Below are 16,120 nucleotides of genomic sequence, written 5' to 3' on the forward strand. Positions count from 1 at the left end.
AAAGTTACAAGGAGGTAGTGAGCTTGGCCAAGATTCCATAATTCTTTGGTTAAATTTTGGAGCCAGTTCTCAGGGTTCCTTGGGCGCTTCTTAGCACTGGACGGTGAGATACTAGGAGTGGAAGGTGTAGATTATTATATCAAATTTCCAAAGAAAGTAAGGCAAGATATATCAGTTGGAAGGAGGAGAGAGAAGTGATGTGTGTGAAGGATTGAGTGGCTAGATTGCATGGTCTGGACAAGTACTGTACTGGTCTTTCTACACTGAAGAAAATAAATATATGGATTTTGACCAAAATCAACAACCAATACAGTAGCTTGAAGCAATTCCAAGATCACATTGTTAACATTTATGCAGAGAGATAAACACACCCAACTTTTGTACTCACCAAAATGTTATTTTCTCCTATGTATTTTTCAATACAATCCACAGCTTCCTTAAAAGTGGAGGTTTTGTTGGCGTTCATAAGACGACCTTTGTACTGGAAATATGGCTTCATGTTCGCAGATTCAATCCACGCACTAGTGAGGGAGAAAAAATTATATGAAATTAATTTCATTACACAACTTTTGTCTAACATCAGCTATCTTTAATCACAGTTATCATTCATCTCTTAGTCTATAAATTAAGATGTAATAAATAATACTTTCTCAGAGATAAGTAACTGAACACAACAGCAAATGGCAATCTCTTTTTACCAGGAGTTTAAATTATACGACAAGAATTAATTATCTTATGAGAATATAATTACAGTATCCCTCATTTTCTATGAGTTTGCCTAGCACCAATCTGCCACTACATAGCTTACTTTTAAACAACAAGAAGTCAGTACAGTACAAATTGCACAGGAATGGCAAGCAATTGTACAGACTGAAAGGCCAAGGTAATTCAACCCTCCCTCACTCCCATAGGTATAGTGAGGATTTACTGTACATTCATTATAAACAATAACTTTATCCAAAACTTATATGAACAGGCCCATTTGTTCAATTATTTCTCAAGACCACCAGCTGAATTTCAGTGGTTTTCAAGGTAAAATCTATACTGTATTCAAGAAATTTTCACGACAGGTATGAAAATTCCAATACAGTCCCACACAGTACTTTCAAGTCTGTACAAATGATGTGTATACATACAATTACAAAAAAAATGTACACTAAGAAAGCTCTAAAATATACTTACTAGTTTTCACTGCCAAAGAAGTATATAAAATGGCAGTGCTTCTTGCTGGGCTTCTTAACATTATCTCTGGCAGGTATTATCTGAAAAGAAATATATTTTCCATTCTCAGAAGCATTCCAACATCATTACTAAAAACACTAATAACATTACTACATATATTTCACTCAATCATTTGACTACCAGTAGAAAAAATTATGGAGTACAACTTAAATTAATTTCATTTACATGTAGCCCTTCTGACTTGACATCTTTAAATCTTATCCCTTAAAGGGCAGTGGCCATCATATGACGTTTAGGTTAAGCGAGCTAATGTTTGGGTGCGATCATGACACATAATCAAGTCGTTACGTTACTCATACCGGTCTTGTTTCCGTATGGATTATCTCTTGAATTGGGTGTAAATAATCTTGGGTGCGACTTATCTCGTGAGTTGGGTACGAGTTATCTCGGGTACGAGATGACCCTAACCCTAATTAACTGACAAGATGGCAAGAAAAACATTCGAAACCTTGGGTGATAAAGTTTTGTCTCACAAAGTTTAATTTCTAAAAAATCTTAAGTTAAAGATAGTTTTCTAATAAAACTGAGTGAGTAGATCAGCATACATTACATAAGATACCATGAAAACAAAACTAATTGTACAGCTATTTTCCTCCGAGCCTCTTTTGTCAAGTATGACTACATTAAGTGTCCATAAGCTATATTGTTACCACAGACTCAATATCCATAAATAATAATCAAAGCTTTGTTAGATCTCCATCAAGAAATTCTAAGTACAGTACTAACATTGAAGTGGTAAACATAAGGTCTACCCAGTGCTATAATACTCAGCAGTATACATGTTAAGCTCATTAAAACACACATCTTGGTAACAACACAACACAACTATACCAGCCACAACAACTAACCAGCCAATGTGACCCTATTGTTTATTTACATTATGACCCACTGACCTGGTATGACCCCACTAATATAAATTTTGCGTAAACTTATTTATAGAGATTCATTTAAATACCTAAATACTATAAATAAGGTGTAATATTTTATAATAGCCCACCTGTTACCCCTCCAGTAAATGTATACAGCTAACTACAATAACAGCCTCACTAACCACCCAAAACACAATTCAATTAAAAGCGGTCATAACTCTCACAAGGGTCAGAATTAGCAGTCACAACATGTAAAGTAACCTGGGCCATCATAATACACGCCTAGATCATTTAATAGTGTATATTAAGGTGGTGCCGGCCCAGACCAACAGCCCTTACTTAAGCGTCTGAAACAAGACCAACCACTCACCTTGCCCGGCCAGGGAGAGAAACCCTTCATCTTGGCCCTGAGGAATAGATATAAAAACATTAACTACCCTTTCCTTTTACACTGGCCATGTATCTTTTTACCTGTATGTCAAAGTAATAGTAGAAAAATGGTATTATAACCCACCAAACTAGGTCTCCAAGTTTGTAGGTGTCCGCCATGTTTGAAACTATCAAGCCCAGAGCATTGTGGGAGTCATGTAAGTAACCGTTGGATGCCGTCACATTTTACATTATTTATCAAAAACTAGATATCAAAATTAATTAAATTCTATAATCACTAAACACTGAATTGTTTATTATTAGATTGGTGTGATTTCTAGGTGTTATAAGAGTCAGGTTAAGGTATATTTGACAAAAGTATGATGGGGTAGTTAAGTCACGCCACATATCATCGACAGGTGGCAGCATCTTACAGTACACAAACTTTTTCACCGCCAAGTTCAAAAGTTGTTTACGTAGGCAGCCTTCACAATTATTACACCCATTTTGTCTTAAAGAAACTCAGAAAAGCCACGAAATGAGAGAGAATAGTCATAAAATTAAATAACTCTTAATTTACGTTATTCGTTATTTAGAATGAATCATTGAATTTCAATTGTTCATTCATCTTAACTGGGCCACTATAGCTTTAGTCCATCTCAACATCACTACATAGGTGTTATAAAACCTAAATACATTTAAACTTATTTTCTTTTAATATCTCTACTTTCTGTTTCCGTAATATCATTTAATTGATGTAACAGGAAGAATCATATTATTACATAATATAGTAACAAATTAATATAATGTCTTCAAATAATATTATCATCGTTATTGTCATTATTGTTATCGTTATTATTATTATTATTATTATTATTATTATTATTATTATGCTACTGATTTAGTTATCAAGTTACCAATTTTGATAATGGAGACTAATTGGGAAAGAAGGTTAAAAAACTGTCATTGTGTGAAAAATTTCACTATTTTCCCAATAAGGAAAAAAACGCACACTTTTCTTAGAATTTAGAGACAGACAGACACCAACGATAGCCATGTCATGCGGTCAGTTGCACATTGTGCATCATGCACCACCAACACAAGAGGACTTAACTACAAGCTAGCTAACCTATCATGCAGAAATACTTTTTGACAGAGAGAATGGTAGATCAATGGAACGGTCAATCAGCCCAAGCTGTGGAGTAAAGAACAGTAATGGGCTTCAAAATAGCCCTAGACTAAATTATCAAGAACAATGAAGGGATCCTACACTGGCCAATGGCCTCCTTCCCTCGGCATGGCGACCTCTAATGGGTGGCCATTAGGTAACAAAGGTAAATTACTCGAGCATAACAATAGAAGAGGAGCCATCCAGTGAGTCAACGGAAGTTTATGTAAAAGCTTTTGTGGCTTAGGTGCTATGGGCTGCTCTTTTATGAACATTTGCTTGCTTAGTCACACTTTAGTCCTCTGAAGTGAGCGCACTAGAGGAAGTATGTTGTGAGCATGCTAGGGGACGTCGTTGTGAGTACACTAGGGGAAGTATGTTGTGAGCATACTAGGGGACGTCGTTGTGAGTACACTAGGGGAAGTATGTTGTGAGCATACTAGGGGACGTCGTTGTGAGTACACTAGGGGAAGTATGTTGTGAGCATACTAGGGGACGTTGTTGTGAGCATGCTAGGGGACGTTGTTGTGAGCATACAACAGGGAGTATGTTGTACTGTTTCTCTCACTACTTCACCGTAGGGTAGCCGCCGCAGTGATGCCCTATACCATTATTTATAAGGTGATGTGAATAAGTATATTTTTATGAGAAATATTAATCTTTTCTATTTTTCCTTATTTTGTACATTCTAATTTTAATAAATAATATTTTGGGCAAATTTAGACAGCGTATTCCAACAGGTTATCACATCGAAAAAATATGTTGAAACCATGTCAATTTACATTAGACATCTATTGGAAAATCCAAAAAACTATCCGAATTTTGTTGATACGTATTCAAACACCGACATCAAAACTGACATCTGAGGTCGCCATTGTCTGACGCCGAGACTACAGTAGTTGGTGTTACGGTCTGGGCAGATAAAAAGAATTTTGAAAATCAATTATTGCTGAAACTCTGCTTTGACTTTTGTATAAATAAGGTATGAATGCAGATTGTTTGGTGGTCTCTGGTCCCTTTTCTCATTACCTAACAGATACATGAGACTTTCACCTTAATCATTGGGCAGTGTTATTATTTTATACTTTAATTTAAGCAGTTTTGAAGAATTTTTTTCCCAACACTGGCTATGGTGTACAGTACATTAACCACGTATTGTTCTTATGTCTGGAAAAACATATTTTGAGTAAAGAAAACTTTGGTTTAAGTGAACATACAACATACAGTAGTTATATACCTGTGTGTGGACTTTTTCCTGATGTCATTGTCTTTATTATACTGTAAACAACAATACATAATGTGAGGTAGGCTGTTGTGACGGCGACTCTCATACTGTGCAGCCTGTTAGCGCCTCTCTAGGAAGGCCCCTCCCTGTAACTGCCTGCTCTATATTTTTGTGCCCTGTATGATGACCCTCGTTAACACAGCTAAAGGTATGAAGAAAACTTGCTGAAGCACACTAATTCCATACTACAATACTGTATACTAATTGCTTCATGATTTCACAATCCGTCGTATCCATCTTCTAGAGTCTAGACAGACCTACTAGAGCTAGACTGACATTAGAATGGCGATGCCAAAAAAATATTTATGGAAATGAATGTAAACGACCAGGTTTATCAAACTATACGCAACACAGACTGGTTTAACTCCAACAATTAAACAGGTTAATAAAGACCACATATTAAGAAAAGAATATATTTGTTGTATACGTAGCATAACACTTAAAGAACTAACCTGTAAAGGAATAAACAAGACGATTTTCGTCAAGTAAACAGAGAATTTCGGGAATTTTTAGTCATCACACTGACGATATTGTCTTGTTCTCTATCATAACAGGGGGTCGGCCTATGAGACCCACTCCACCTGCTTCCTCGACTTTATCACCTAGAGAGTGCCGCGTCTATTGGCTATATCACGTAACATAAGCACGACCTCCTTACCTTGTACTCTCTACTCTTCAGTGGACACTCTCGGGAGGGCTGCCTGGCTGAATATATACATACTAGTTTAGATGTGGCAGCAATACAAGGAAGAAATTTGACTCTCATTACGATAAAAGCTCGAGAGGAGTCTTGCATGACCCCGACAGTTGTGGACACAAGATATAAAATAAACCGGTTTTATACTTTTATAAATCATTGGGTAATATCACCTTGTTAAGGTTTAGTGATGGTGAGGCAGTACTGTCATAACACACGTCCTCGAGAGACGAGGGAGGGTTAGGGATCCGGAGCTACTAAGGGAAGTGAGCACAGCAGTACCTGGTGTACACGGCCAAGCATCCAGTAGATTTTCTTTACAGCTATAAAACAATTTGCCTCATCATATCAAAGCCAGCAATATTATTAAACAATTCACAATTAAAACAAAGCAAACCATAGTTGATGAAATAAGGCAAAAACTGTTTGTATTACCGATATAATACTGCGCTGTGAAAGACTCCAATAATCTTAATTATAGTGTATGAACAATAGTCACATAAATATACAAGTCTATTTTGTAGTTTATTTAATCTGTCACCCAAATCCCCAGCCTCGTCAGGGGATAGACGAAACCTTTAACGTCTTTCTAGGGATATACTTGGCTGAGCCAACATTCGGTCAATCTATCAATTATGTGTTAATTGTAACAAATACCAAACACACAAGACAATATTTTTATATAAAGGGTATGAACCCGTGACAGTGTTGTGACGATTTATGTACAACGTTTCGTCACGGGAGTGAGTGTTCCCTCGCCAGGTGGCATGGCGAGTAAGATACAGTGTATGTCCTACCAGGAGGTGAGCTCCATGGGAAGTGACTCCCTTAAAAAGCAGCCACGTCGTGTCCGGTTGTTACTCAAGCTGAATGTCATGCGATTGTCTCAAGCCACAGCTAGTAAACTGGCAGCGCAGCTTCATCGAGTAGATGAGATAAATCGCCAAGTCGAAGAGATGAACTGGTTGAAAAGGGAGGAGCCGCAGGCTGATGGGAAGTGTAGATGGTGAGGGAGCGTTGAGCTAAACTGCTAGAGCAACGCACCCAGGGAGAGGTTCCCGAAGAAACACACAACAACATCTGTGTGGCAGAAGTACCATTGTCAGCTCTTTGCTGGCAACTGTGGGCCAGAACACGTCAGTAGGTGGACCAGCGCCCGAGGAACCAAGTTCTCGTTGGCGACGAGGCTGGGTCAGTCGCGGAAGAGGGGCCCGTGGGGAGGGGGGTTGGAGGTGAGGTCATCTCGTGACCTGTAGAACTGGCATGACCTTCACGATCATCCATTTGCATGACCTTCATGACCCTGATGAACTGCCATCCACTCGCATGACTTTCCACTAGCATGATCATCGACTGGCATAACCTTCATGACCTTCCATTGGCATGACCTTCACAACCATCTACTGACATGACCGTCATGACCTTCCAGTGGCATGACTGATGACCTTAATCAACAGGGATGACGCCAATCTTCGCCAGCTTGGAGATCTTCGTGGAGTACTTGAGGAATATACTGGCGGAGATCTCCAGACCCTCCAGGTGGAAGACAGTGAGGCGGCCCTCGGCGTCCCCGACCACAACATTCTGTAGCAAAATAAAGCCACCGTCAGGAGAGTCTGGTGTAGGGGAGGTAACGGGGTGAAGGAGGGGAGGTAAGGGGGGGAGGTAGGGTGGAGGAGGTAACGGGTGGAGGAGGGGTGGTAACGGGGTGAAGGATGGGAGGAAACGGGGTGAAGGAGGGGAGGTAAGGGGGTGAAGGGGTGAAGGAGGGGAGGTAACGGGGTGAAGGAGGGAGGTAAAGGGGTGAAGGAGGGGAGGTAACGGGGTGAAGGAGAGGAGGTAACGGGGTGAAGGAGGGGAGGTAACGGGAGAAGTAGGAGTGGTAACGGGTGAAGGAGGGGAGGCACCGGGGTGAAGGAGGGGAGGTAAGAAGGAAGAAGAGGGGTGGTAACGGGATGAAGGAGGGGAGGTAACGGAGTGAAGTAGGAGTGGTAACGGGGTGAAGGAGGGGAGGTAACGGGGTGAAGGAGGGAGGTAACGGGGTGAAGGAGGAGAGGTTGTACAGACAGTGTTTACGAGTGGGTGAGGATATTCGTAACTGTTACATACACTAGTGTTACATGCCCAAGTGTTACATACCCTGGTGTGGGGGCTGAAGGTAACGCAGGTAGCTCCTTGGTGTGGCTGGATGAGGATGGGTGTGTGGGTGGAGAGAGAGATGTCCCACAGGTGGAGGCCGCCGCCGTGTACGCCAGCTATCAGATTGCCATACCAGGGACACCAACAGGCGTCTACGTACCCGCTCGACACTGTCTGTCAGGAGGCAACACAATTACGACAAACAAGAGTCTGTGGACAGTTCAATATCAATTACTAAATTATTGTTTTTCACTGGACATTCTAAGTAACTTTAAGAGAATATTTGGGGCCAGCGCGTCTCGGAGCTTCATTCAGGCCAACATGTCTCTTGGTATTGGATTTATTGACACGACAGACAGGAACAAATGGTGATGTTTCAGGTACAATTGTGAAAAGTGTGTTCTGGCTTATGGTAAGTGTGTCCTCTCACACTACGATACATCTTTTATTAATAATAGTTGAAAACCTTTACTATACTAAGGTTATATCATATCAGGAATAAGACATGAAAAAAGGCAATGATTTCTAACAGTCCTCTAGGAAATTACATGCATCACTAGACATATGATGGGGAAGAGGGACACTCACCTCCACCAGCTTGAGGACACAGATGGGGGCGGGCTTATCGATGTACCAGACGCGGATGGTGTCGTCGAGGGCGGCTGAAAGGAAGATGGAGTTTGCGTCCTCGCCTGCCGACCGCCACGCCACTCTCGTCACCAGCGCCGTGTGACCCTCATACACTCCTCCCACTCGCTCACGCTCGAAGGTTCGGCACTGTGGGCAGGAGGCATAGTAGTGAAGGGGTATGGGGCTAAATGGTACAGGGTATATTTTTCACGATACCTGGTCTAGTGTAAGCCAAGCCTGGATATAACCCAAGCCTCAAGTACTCACTAAGAGGACGTCACCGGCAGTAGTGCCCACCAGGTAGGTGGTCTTATCGCCAGGACGGAAGTGCATGGAGGTAGCAGGTACTTTCTGGGGAAGGGGGAGGCCCCCAACATCAACACCACCCCCCTTGCTGCCGTCCCCGGCCATACAAGATCGCCTCAGAACTTCTTCCAAACCTCCCGAGATCCTCAGTGACAACCACAGCGGGAGGCGCACGTTCAGCAGCGCTACAACCAGGAAACCAAGAGTGAGGACACAAAGAAGAGACAGAGTTATGATTTATTGGGGCAGTAGAGGGTGATGGCGTAATGCTGGTGAGTTACTGGTGTAATAAAGGATAGATATAATGGGACTATGGACTTACTGGTGCAGCAGAGGATGGTGCCCTTGATAAATATCCACTCCTTCACCGTCCCGTCCTCTGAAGAAGACACCAACACATAAGCGATCTCCGATCCACTCGTTGGCGTTCCCTGCCGGCATTACTTCCGTCAAGGTATATAAACACAGGTCCTCTTCCCTCACTCGCACATTAATTTCATTCAATATAAGCAGATCCTCCTCTTGCGCACACACACACACACACACCTGCATGTCGATGACGAGGCGCCTGAAGGAGGGTGGACGGTCGCCGGAGGGGGTGAGAGTCTTCTTGGTGGCGCTGCTACTGACTACCTGTGAGTCCCTCCATTCTACCGCCCACACCGGGGAGCAGTGCTTGTCCACACTCACGCTATGGAATGTGCGTGGTGTTAGCAGGTGTGGGTGGTGTTAGTAAGTGTGGGTGGTGTTAGCAGGTGTGGGTGGTGTTAGCAGGTGTGGGTGGTGGTAGCAGATGTGGGTGGTGGTAGCAGGTGTGGGTGGTGTCATTGATGTTAGTTTTATTCTTTCTTTGTGCTGTCTTGTTGAACCATCTTCGGTGTCAATGCGTCTACGTGGTTAATTGACTACCACATTGTTATAACTTTCATGGAAGTTGTTCTCGCCTCCTAAGAAAGAAGGATTTTATAACTGACACGTGAGTGGAGCGTCCTGGAAGGGATCTTTCTGATTTAACAACTCTACTTTGAAACTTTAGCAACTTTGTATTCATATAAGAGGCAAATTTAATAAAGTTTTAGTATAATAACAGCATATATTTCTATCTTTCAACATAACCACCATCTTTCATGATACGAATTCTTACACGGGTTATAGGAGTGATAAGTTAAGCAGGGAAGGATAATACCGTAGACTTTTCTCACTCCCCTTCTCGTTTCGTATTTGATTTTTACTTCCTTCACTTACTCTCTTTATTACAAGTTTAAGTAACACATGTCTCTGTACCCTGAAATAAGGTCAAGCTAATATCGGGTAAGCTAGTGGAATTTTATGAAGCTTTGTGAACTATACGGGAAAGACTTTAATTCAGGGCAGTAATAGTGATGCACGGCCACTGTAACAGCTTGTTGACGAAAGATAATTCAAAAAGATCATTTAAGTGATAAATTTTACATGAATTACAACACAGATAAAATTTAATTTAGTTAATTAGTGTGCGTGTGTGGCGCAAGTTGGATGATTAATGTTACGGTATGTTTATTGGGGTGTTCTTGCGTTTCCTTTCATTTATTCGGGAATTTATTTCGTTGAATATAATTACAGTCATGTCTTGCTCCAGTATTAAGGTTTTTGACGCTCCTTTTTAACTTATATAATTAGGCTAAATAGTAATTTTATAAAGATACATTGAAGGATTAATTACTTGGTTGAAATTCAATGTTTCCTAAATAAAACTGACTTTATAATACTGAGTCAACTCTAACATTGTTGAAACTTGATATTTATGCAGCGATTTTTTGTATCATTATCAGTTGTGAGTTTAGGATTCATAGGGTGACGGAGACCACCTGGCAGACTCACCTGGTGTCCATGACCAGCTGTGGGGGGGAGGTATCCAGCTGGTACACGTGAAGCGTTCCGTCCAGGAGAGCGACACAGCACAGCTGGGGCGCCCCTGGACACGAGCTGACTACTGTGGCCGGACCCGGCAGTGACAGCCTGGGGGTGTAGCAGGGGATTACTGTGGTACTGGTGGGCCCCGGCAGTGACAGCCTGGGGGTGTAGCAGGGGATTACTGTGGTACTGGTGGGCCCCGGCAGTGACAGCCTGGGGGTGTAGCAGGGGATTACTGTGGTACTGGTGGGCCCCGGCAGTGACAGCCTGGGGGTGTAGCAGGGGATTACTGGGGGTGACAGCCTGGGGGTGAAGCAGGGATTACTGAGACAGGGGCCTGCAGTGACAGCCTGGGGTGTAGCAGGATTTCAATAGCAGCCTGGGGGTACATTACTGTAGAGCCTGGTGGGCCCTGCAGTGACAGCCTGGGGGTGTAGCAGGGGATTACTGGTGGGCCCCAGTGACAGCCTGGGGTGTAGTTGATCATTGGTGGCCCCTGGCAGTGACAGCCTGGGGGTGAAGAGGGATTACTGCAGAGCCCGGCAGTGACAGCCTACTGGGGATTACTGTGGTACTGGTGGCCCCGGCAGTGACAGCCTGGGGGTGTAGCAGGGATTACTGGGTATTGGTGGGCCCCGCAGCAGCCTGGGGTGTAGCAGCCAGGCCCCGGCAGTGACAGCCTGGGGGTGTAGCAGGGGATTACTGTGGTACTGGTGGGCCCCGGCAGTGACAGCCTGGGGGTGTAGCAGGGGATTACTGTGGTACTGGTGGCCCCGGCAGTGACAGCCTGGGGGTGAAGCAGGGGATTACTGGGGTACTGGTGAGCCCGGCAGTGACAGCCTAGGTGTGTACCTTGGGATTACTGTGATACTGGTGGCCCCGGTAGTGACAGCCTGGGGGTGTAGCAGGGGATTACTGGGGTACTGGTGGCTCGTGCTGGACTTATCTTGTGCCTATTTCTTATTCCATGACCTCAAAATATTGCAAGTGGATTAAAAACATTATAAACTTAATGAAATGATTACACAATTACCTGACATAATAACTACCATAGTGTTCCCGTTTCTTAGTCTTATAGGTAAGGCTGAGACTACTGTACTTTAATGTTCAGGAATTTTTAGGATCAGGAAATACTGAATATGCTTCAAGTATTCTGAGGATTTTAGAATTAGAAAGATAAGCCATCATTCAATAGGCTTTATTTTCCAATGGTGAACAGTTTAAAAAATATCACAGTTTACCATATAAATTTTCTATAACCATTTCTATGTATCTATCCATAAAAAATAAACATTTCTTGATGCTAGACTATACTATCCATGGGGACGACACTTGACACTCACCACAGCTCAGGTTGTGGGATCCTCTTGACGTTCCAGCCCACCAGTGAGCCTTCGATAGTCCCCGTGAACCCCAGCGCTCCATACGTCGCCACCACCAGCCACTGTCAACACCACCCTCTTACTGTCCTGTTACTGGCACCACCAGCCACTGTCAACACTACCTTGCTAATTACTGGTCTAGTCTAATTACATTATACCAGGAGACAGCAAACAATATAACAATGATTATTATACTCGTGGCACCCATGACTTCGGTGACGTAAATAATATTAAATAATCAGAGCACCAGAGAAGAGATCATCACTTTAGATATATATAATATGTTAGCTTATAAACCACTGATCATAAGCATAGAGAACTGAACGATGCTAAAGGACGAGACTTACCGGCGATGTCCTGCAGAAGGTGACACCGTTAATCCGGCGGCCGAGGGTCTTGGGTGAGCTGAACTGCCACAGTGTTTCTATACTCGCACGTTCTGTCGACATGCTCACCTTCCGACCTTGTGTTACAGTTCTTTAGTTAAATGTTTAGTAAAAAGGTTGAATACTTATTAAACCACATATAAAAACAAATCATATCAACGAAGTACATAAGATAATACTACTACTACTACTACTACTACTACTACTACTAATAATAATAATAATAATAATAACAATCATATAAAACACATTAAAGGCTTTGAACAGGTTAAACTATTTTCTCAATATAGAAATGGAAGCCTTGGACTGACCCTCCTTCACTTGGTGGCGGCCTCTGGTGTAGGCGTGGAGGAGGTGGATGTTCCCTGTAGAGGAGAGCTGTCGCTCCACCCAGCCCAGACCTCGCAACAGCCCCGACATCTCCACCCCGCGCACTCCACCCACCCGCTCCTCCACCTGCTGATGTTATTCAGTTACTTTGACTTACTCACACCGTCTATTACCACACACACACACACACACACACACACACACACACAGTATGAGAGAAATTGATACTTACGAGTTCACTAGGAGCTGTGAGATCTCCGGTATAATAACGTAGTGTGGGTTGTGATCTTCTCCTCGTTGCGATGTCGGATTGTCTTCTGGGACGAACTGTGTGGGCAGGGGAGAGTTGCTGAGTTACTGTGTATGTTGACGTAGTACATAGGTGATGGAAGGAAACTAAAAAATGAAGAAAGGAAACTAAAAATGAAGAAAGAAACCCACAGTTATCGATATTACTTGAATGGAACATACTAGGAGGTACACGGATATGTTATAAGTCATTGGGAACCTCCGGGGAGCTATTTCAATGTTTGTCTTATCGCTATTTCTTCCCTGTATTTCTAGTAACTTAGATACGTTTACCTGTCATCTTTATCTTCTCATATTCGTCATACATATCCCACTGTGTTGCCCAGCTGCCCGTGTCCTGATGTTGAAAGAAAACAGATTTATGGTTTGACAAAAGGGAAACATATATAATTTTTTCTTCTATTTTACACTGATATGTCTTAATTAGTTTACAAATAACTTCTATAGCAAAAGTTGTGGTGGTGAGTGAAGTCAAGTCTTACCACAACTTCTACTAATAATAAAAGCCAGTATTAAACAGTAATAAAACTAATTTCAGAGATTTACCTTAAACTGGACGGCAGATTTCTGGGTAGTCTTGTCGACGTAGTACTTAAGGAGAGTCTGGCAGGTGACCTCTCTCTTCCTAACTGTCTGACCTTCACGCTTCTGGAGGTGACCACAAAAGGATCTGGTAACACTTAAGTTTATTACACACAGTGACACACACACACGCACACACACACACGCACACTCACAGACACACACACACACTCACACACACACACACACACTCACACACAGACACACACACACACACACACACACACGACAGATGGGTTATATTCAGATGAACTTATACCATAATAATGTCAAACTAAGGTCAAGTATGTTAAACTTAAGCTCCACCAAAATGACTAACACTAGACATATATCCTACTTATGTTATCTTGTTTTCTTAGGCTAAATTCAACACATTCTAAGCTCAGTTCTCAGTAAGACATAACCTAAGTTCTGGGTTATTTTAAAACATTCTTAGCTTTCAATATGACTTTACATAAATCATACTGTAGAATTTACAAACCTCTGAGGAATACTAGTAAAAATATATAACAAAAATATTATAGATTTGTTCATCATTGTTACTGTTCACTGCCAACACAGATATTGTAATGCAAGTGACGATTCATAAGGTTTAAGTGAAGTGAATATAAAAATTGTGATTTCCAGGTGCATCTTACCAGTGGAAGATATTTACCTGTGTGTGTGTGTGTGTGTGTTACCTGTGAGTGTTACCTGTGAGTGTTACCTGTGTGTGTGTGTGTGTTACCTGTGTGTGAATATTAGTTACCTCTGTGTAGGTGTCCCACTCTTTTATGTATTCCTGGGCCACGGCGTCGAGGGTGCAGACGGAGGTATTCTCCTGCTGGTACAGAAGGAGTGTTGGCGTCTCCTGAAGCCTCACCCGCAGCGTCAGTGTCATGGTCCAAACTGCCAGCCCAAGATAGAGACAGTTAGGTAGGTAGGTAGATATTTGTTAAGTAAGATCGTCATATAAATTTATGATTGATCCAGCTGATATATTGGTTATAGAAGCCGCAATGTACAGGAGAGAGTTCATCTGTGGATATTAACAGATATAAAACATCAAAGGTTAACGTTTTAATGCATGACGCGCTGCAACACCTTTGTCTTTGATGAATTTTGTACATTAATTATGACGAGCCATTACAAAGAAGCTTGTGAGGCAATGTCCATTATGGTGAGGAATGAAGGTCGACCTCAGGGCACACACTGATTAGTAACGTTAATACACAGATGACTTTTTTTTCGCAGAATGACCTTTCATCGATATTCTTTTGAACTGGTTTATTGTTGCTGAAAGTTACGCATCGAATGAGATTTTGCGGAGGGCAGCATGTGCGTGACGGGATCCGCTCAAGCAAGTGACTCACACAACAATCTGTTTCTTTTCTTCACAATTTCCGAGAAACAGTCCAAGTTATTTACTAATACAGAGTGTGGAGCTCCAGTCATTATTACTGTACCTCAAGAACACAAACCAGAGAGAAGATTACAGGTGTGAGTGTTGACAGAGAGCCACTAGGCTACTGTTTCCCCGAGTCAATGTTATAATGTCTCCAGTCTGAGTTATCGTACAGACAGACAGACAGACAGACAGAGACAGACAGACAAATATTTATTCATTGAAATTTTTATACAAGTTTACAGTTGGTTCAGCATGCATATAAACAACGCAGGTATACAGTGTACAGTACAGTACATTACCGCCACACTTAACATGTTTAGTGGTTGAAGAACTTCGTGACCTGCGTGATCATTTCGTGACCAAGGGAGGAAGGGAGAGAAGTAGGGAGGGAGGGAGGGAGAGAAGTAGGAAAGGACAGAAACATTGTTGACCTTGACAGAGGGAGGGAGGAGGGGAGGGAGGAGGAGGGAGAAAGAAGGAGAAAGGACAGAAACAAGTGATGATGTGACCATGGAGGGAGGGAGGGAGGAGGGAGGGAAGGGAGGAGGGAGAGAAGTGGGAAGGTTTATGATCACAATAAACCAAGGGGGGGGGGGGTCACATTCATGCTCCACCAACATGTTTGTTATCCACTACTGTCAACAACATGACCTGATAAGCATACACTGAGTCATATATTGTTGGTACTGTTGGCTATCTATGAGAGGTCAGGATTACTGAACACAAGTGCTATTGTAAGTTACGTCGTCTCTCGTTCACTTCCACAATAAAGAAATAAGTGAGGAAGATAGTGTGAGTGAATTATTCCTTTGGGTGATATAAACTTGAGGTCATCATAGATATTTTTCTGTGGCAACAATGGCAGTCCTTTTCGAAGAGGGACACATTCTTTATTATCCCCATAAACTGACACATTCATTCACTTGCAATACTTTAATTCTGTTTATATATATGATGCTAAAGTATTGTAATGAAAATTATATGTTCATTTTTTATTCATTTACAAATGTGTCTGTCCTCAGGTCTCTAGGGACAACATATCTAACTGGATAATGCATTGTTCTTCTTGTGATGTTTGTCAGGTCTAGAAGTCATCATTTTGATTTTATTTACCATTTAATTCTTCAACTTCACTATATTCTGTCA

At 42.1% G+C, this 16,120-nt stretch overlaps 3 protein-coding genes across 3 annotated transcripts in view; all 3 read right to left on the reverse strand.

Moving 5' to 3' along the window:
* The window catches only part of LOC121876018 (putative oxidoreductase GLYR1 homolog), a 52,104-nt gene extending 49,412 nt beyond the window's left edge, over window positions 1-2,692 (reverse strand). Inside the window, exons 1-4 of the mRNA XM_042380866.1 lie at window positions 2,626-2,692; window positions 2,482-2,518; window positions 1,183-1,262; window positions 389-521 (exon numbers count right to left, since the gene is read on the reverse strand). Of these exons, the coding sequence (XP_042236800.1) occupies window positions 389-521; window positions 1,183-1,262; window positions 2,482-2,518; window positions 2,626-2,660 (285 nt within the window). The 5' untranslated portion in view covers window positions 2,661-2,692. The remainder of the gene's footprint in view (window positions 1-388; window positions 522-1,182; window positions 1,263-2,481; window positions 2,519-2,625) is intronic.
* A 2,640-nt stretch (window positions 2,693-5,332) lies between these two features.
* Window positions 5,333-12,819, reverse strand: LOC121876015 (dynein axonemal intermediate chain 4-like). Its single transcript, XM_042380862.1, has 10 exons — window positions 12,678-12,819; window positions 12,328-12,443; window positions 11,942-12,042; window positions 10,566-10,703; window positions 9,252-9,396; window positions 9,028-9,136; window positions 8,667-8,890; window positions 8,358-8,546; window positions 7,770-7,943; window positions 5,333-7,214 (listed from the first exon to the last, which is right to left on the reverse strand). The coding sequence occupies exons 1-10, from the start codon at window positions 12,784-12,786 to the stop codon at window positions 7,077-7,079; spliced, it is 1,443 nt and encodes a 480-aa protein (XP_042236796.1). The 5' UTR covers window positions 12,787-12,819; the 3' UTR covers window positions 5,333-7,076.
* A 34-nt stretch (window positions 12,820-12,853) lies between these two features.
* On the reverse strand, window positions 12,854-14,469 carry LOC121876016. Its single transcript, XM_042380863.1, has 5 exons — window positions 14,336-14,469; window positions 13,552-13,653; window positions 13,279-13,342; window positions 12,929-13,023; window positions 12,854-12,862 (listed from the first exon to the last, which is right to left on the reverse strand). Exons 1-5 carry the CDS (start codon window positions 14,465-14,467, stop codon window positions 12,854-12,856), a joined length of 402 nt encoding a protein of 133 aa, XP_042236797.1. The 5' UTR covers window positions 14,468-14,469.
* Window positions 14,470-16,120: the final 1,651 nt, after the last annotated feature.

This window comes from Homarus americanus, unplaced genomic scaffold (assembly GCF_018991925.1).
Source record: "Homarus americanus isolate GMGI-L3 unplaced genomic scaffold, GMGI_Hamer_2.0 scaffold40047, whole genome shotgun sequence".
Classification (NCBI taxonomy): Eukaryota; Metazoa; Arthropoda; class Malacostraca; order Decapoda; family Nephropidae; genus Homarus; species Homarus americanus.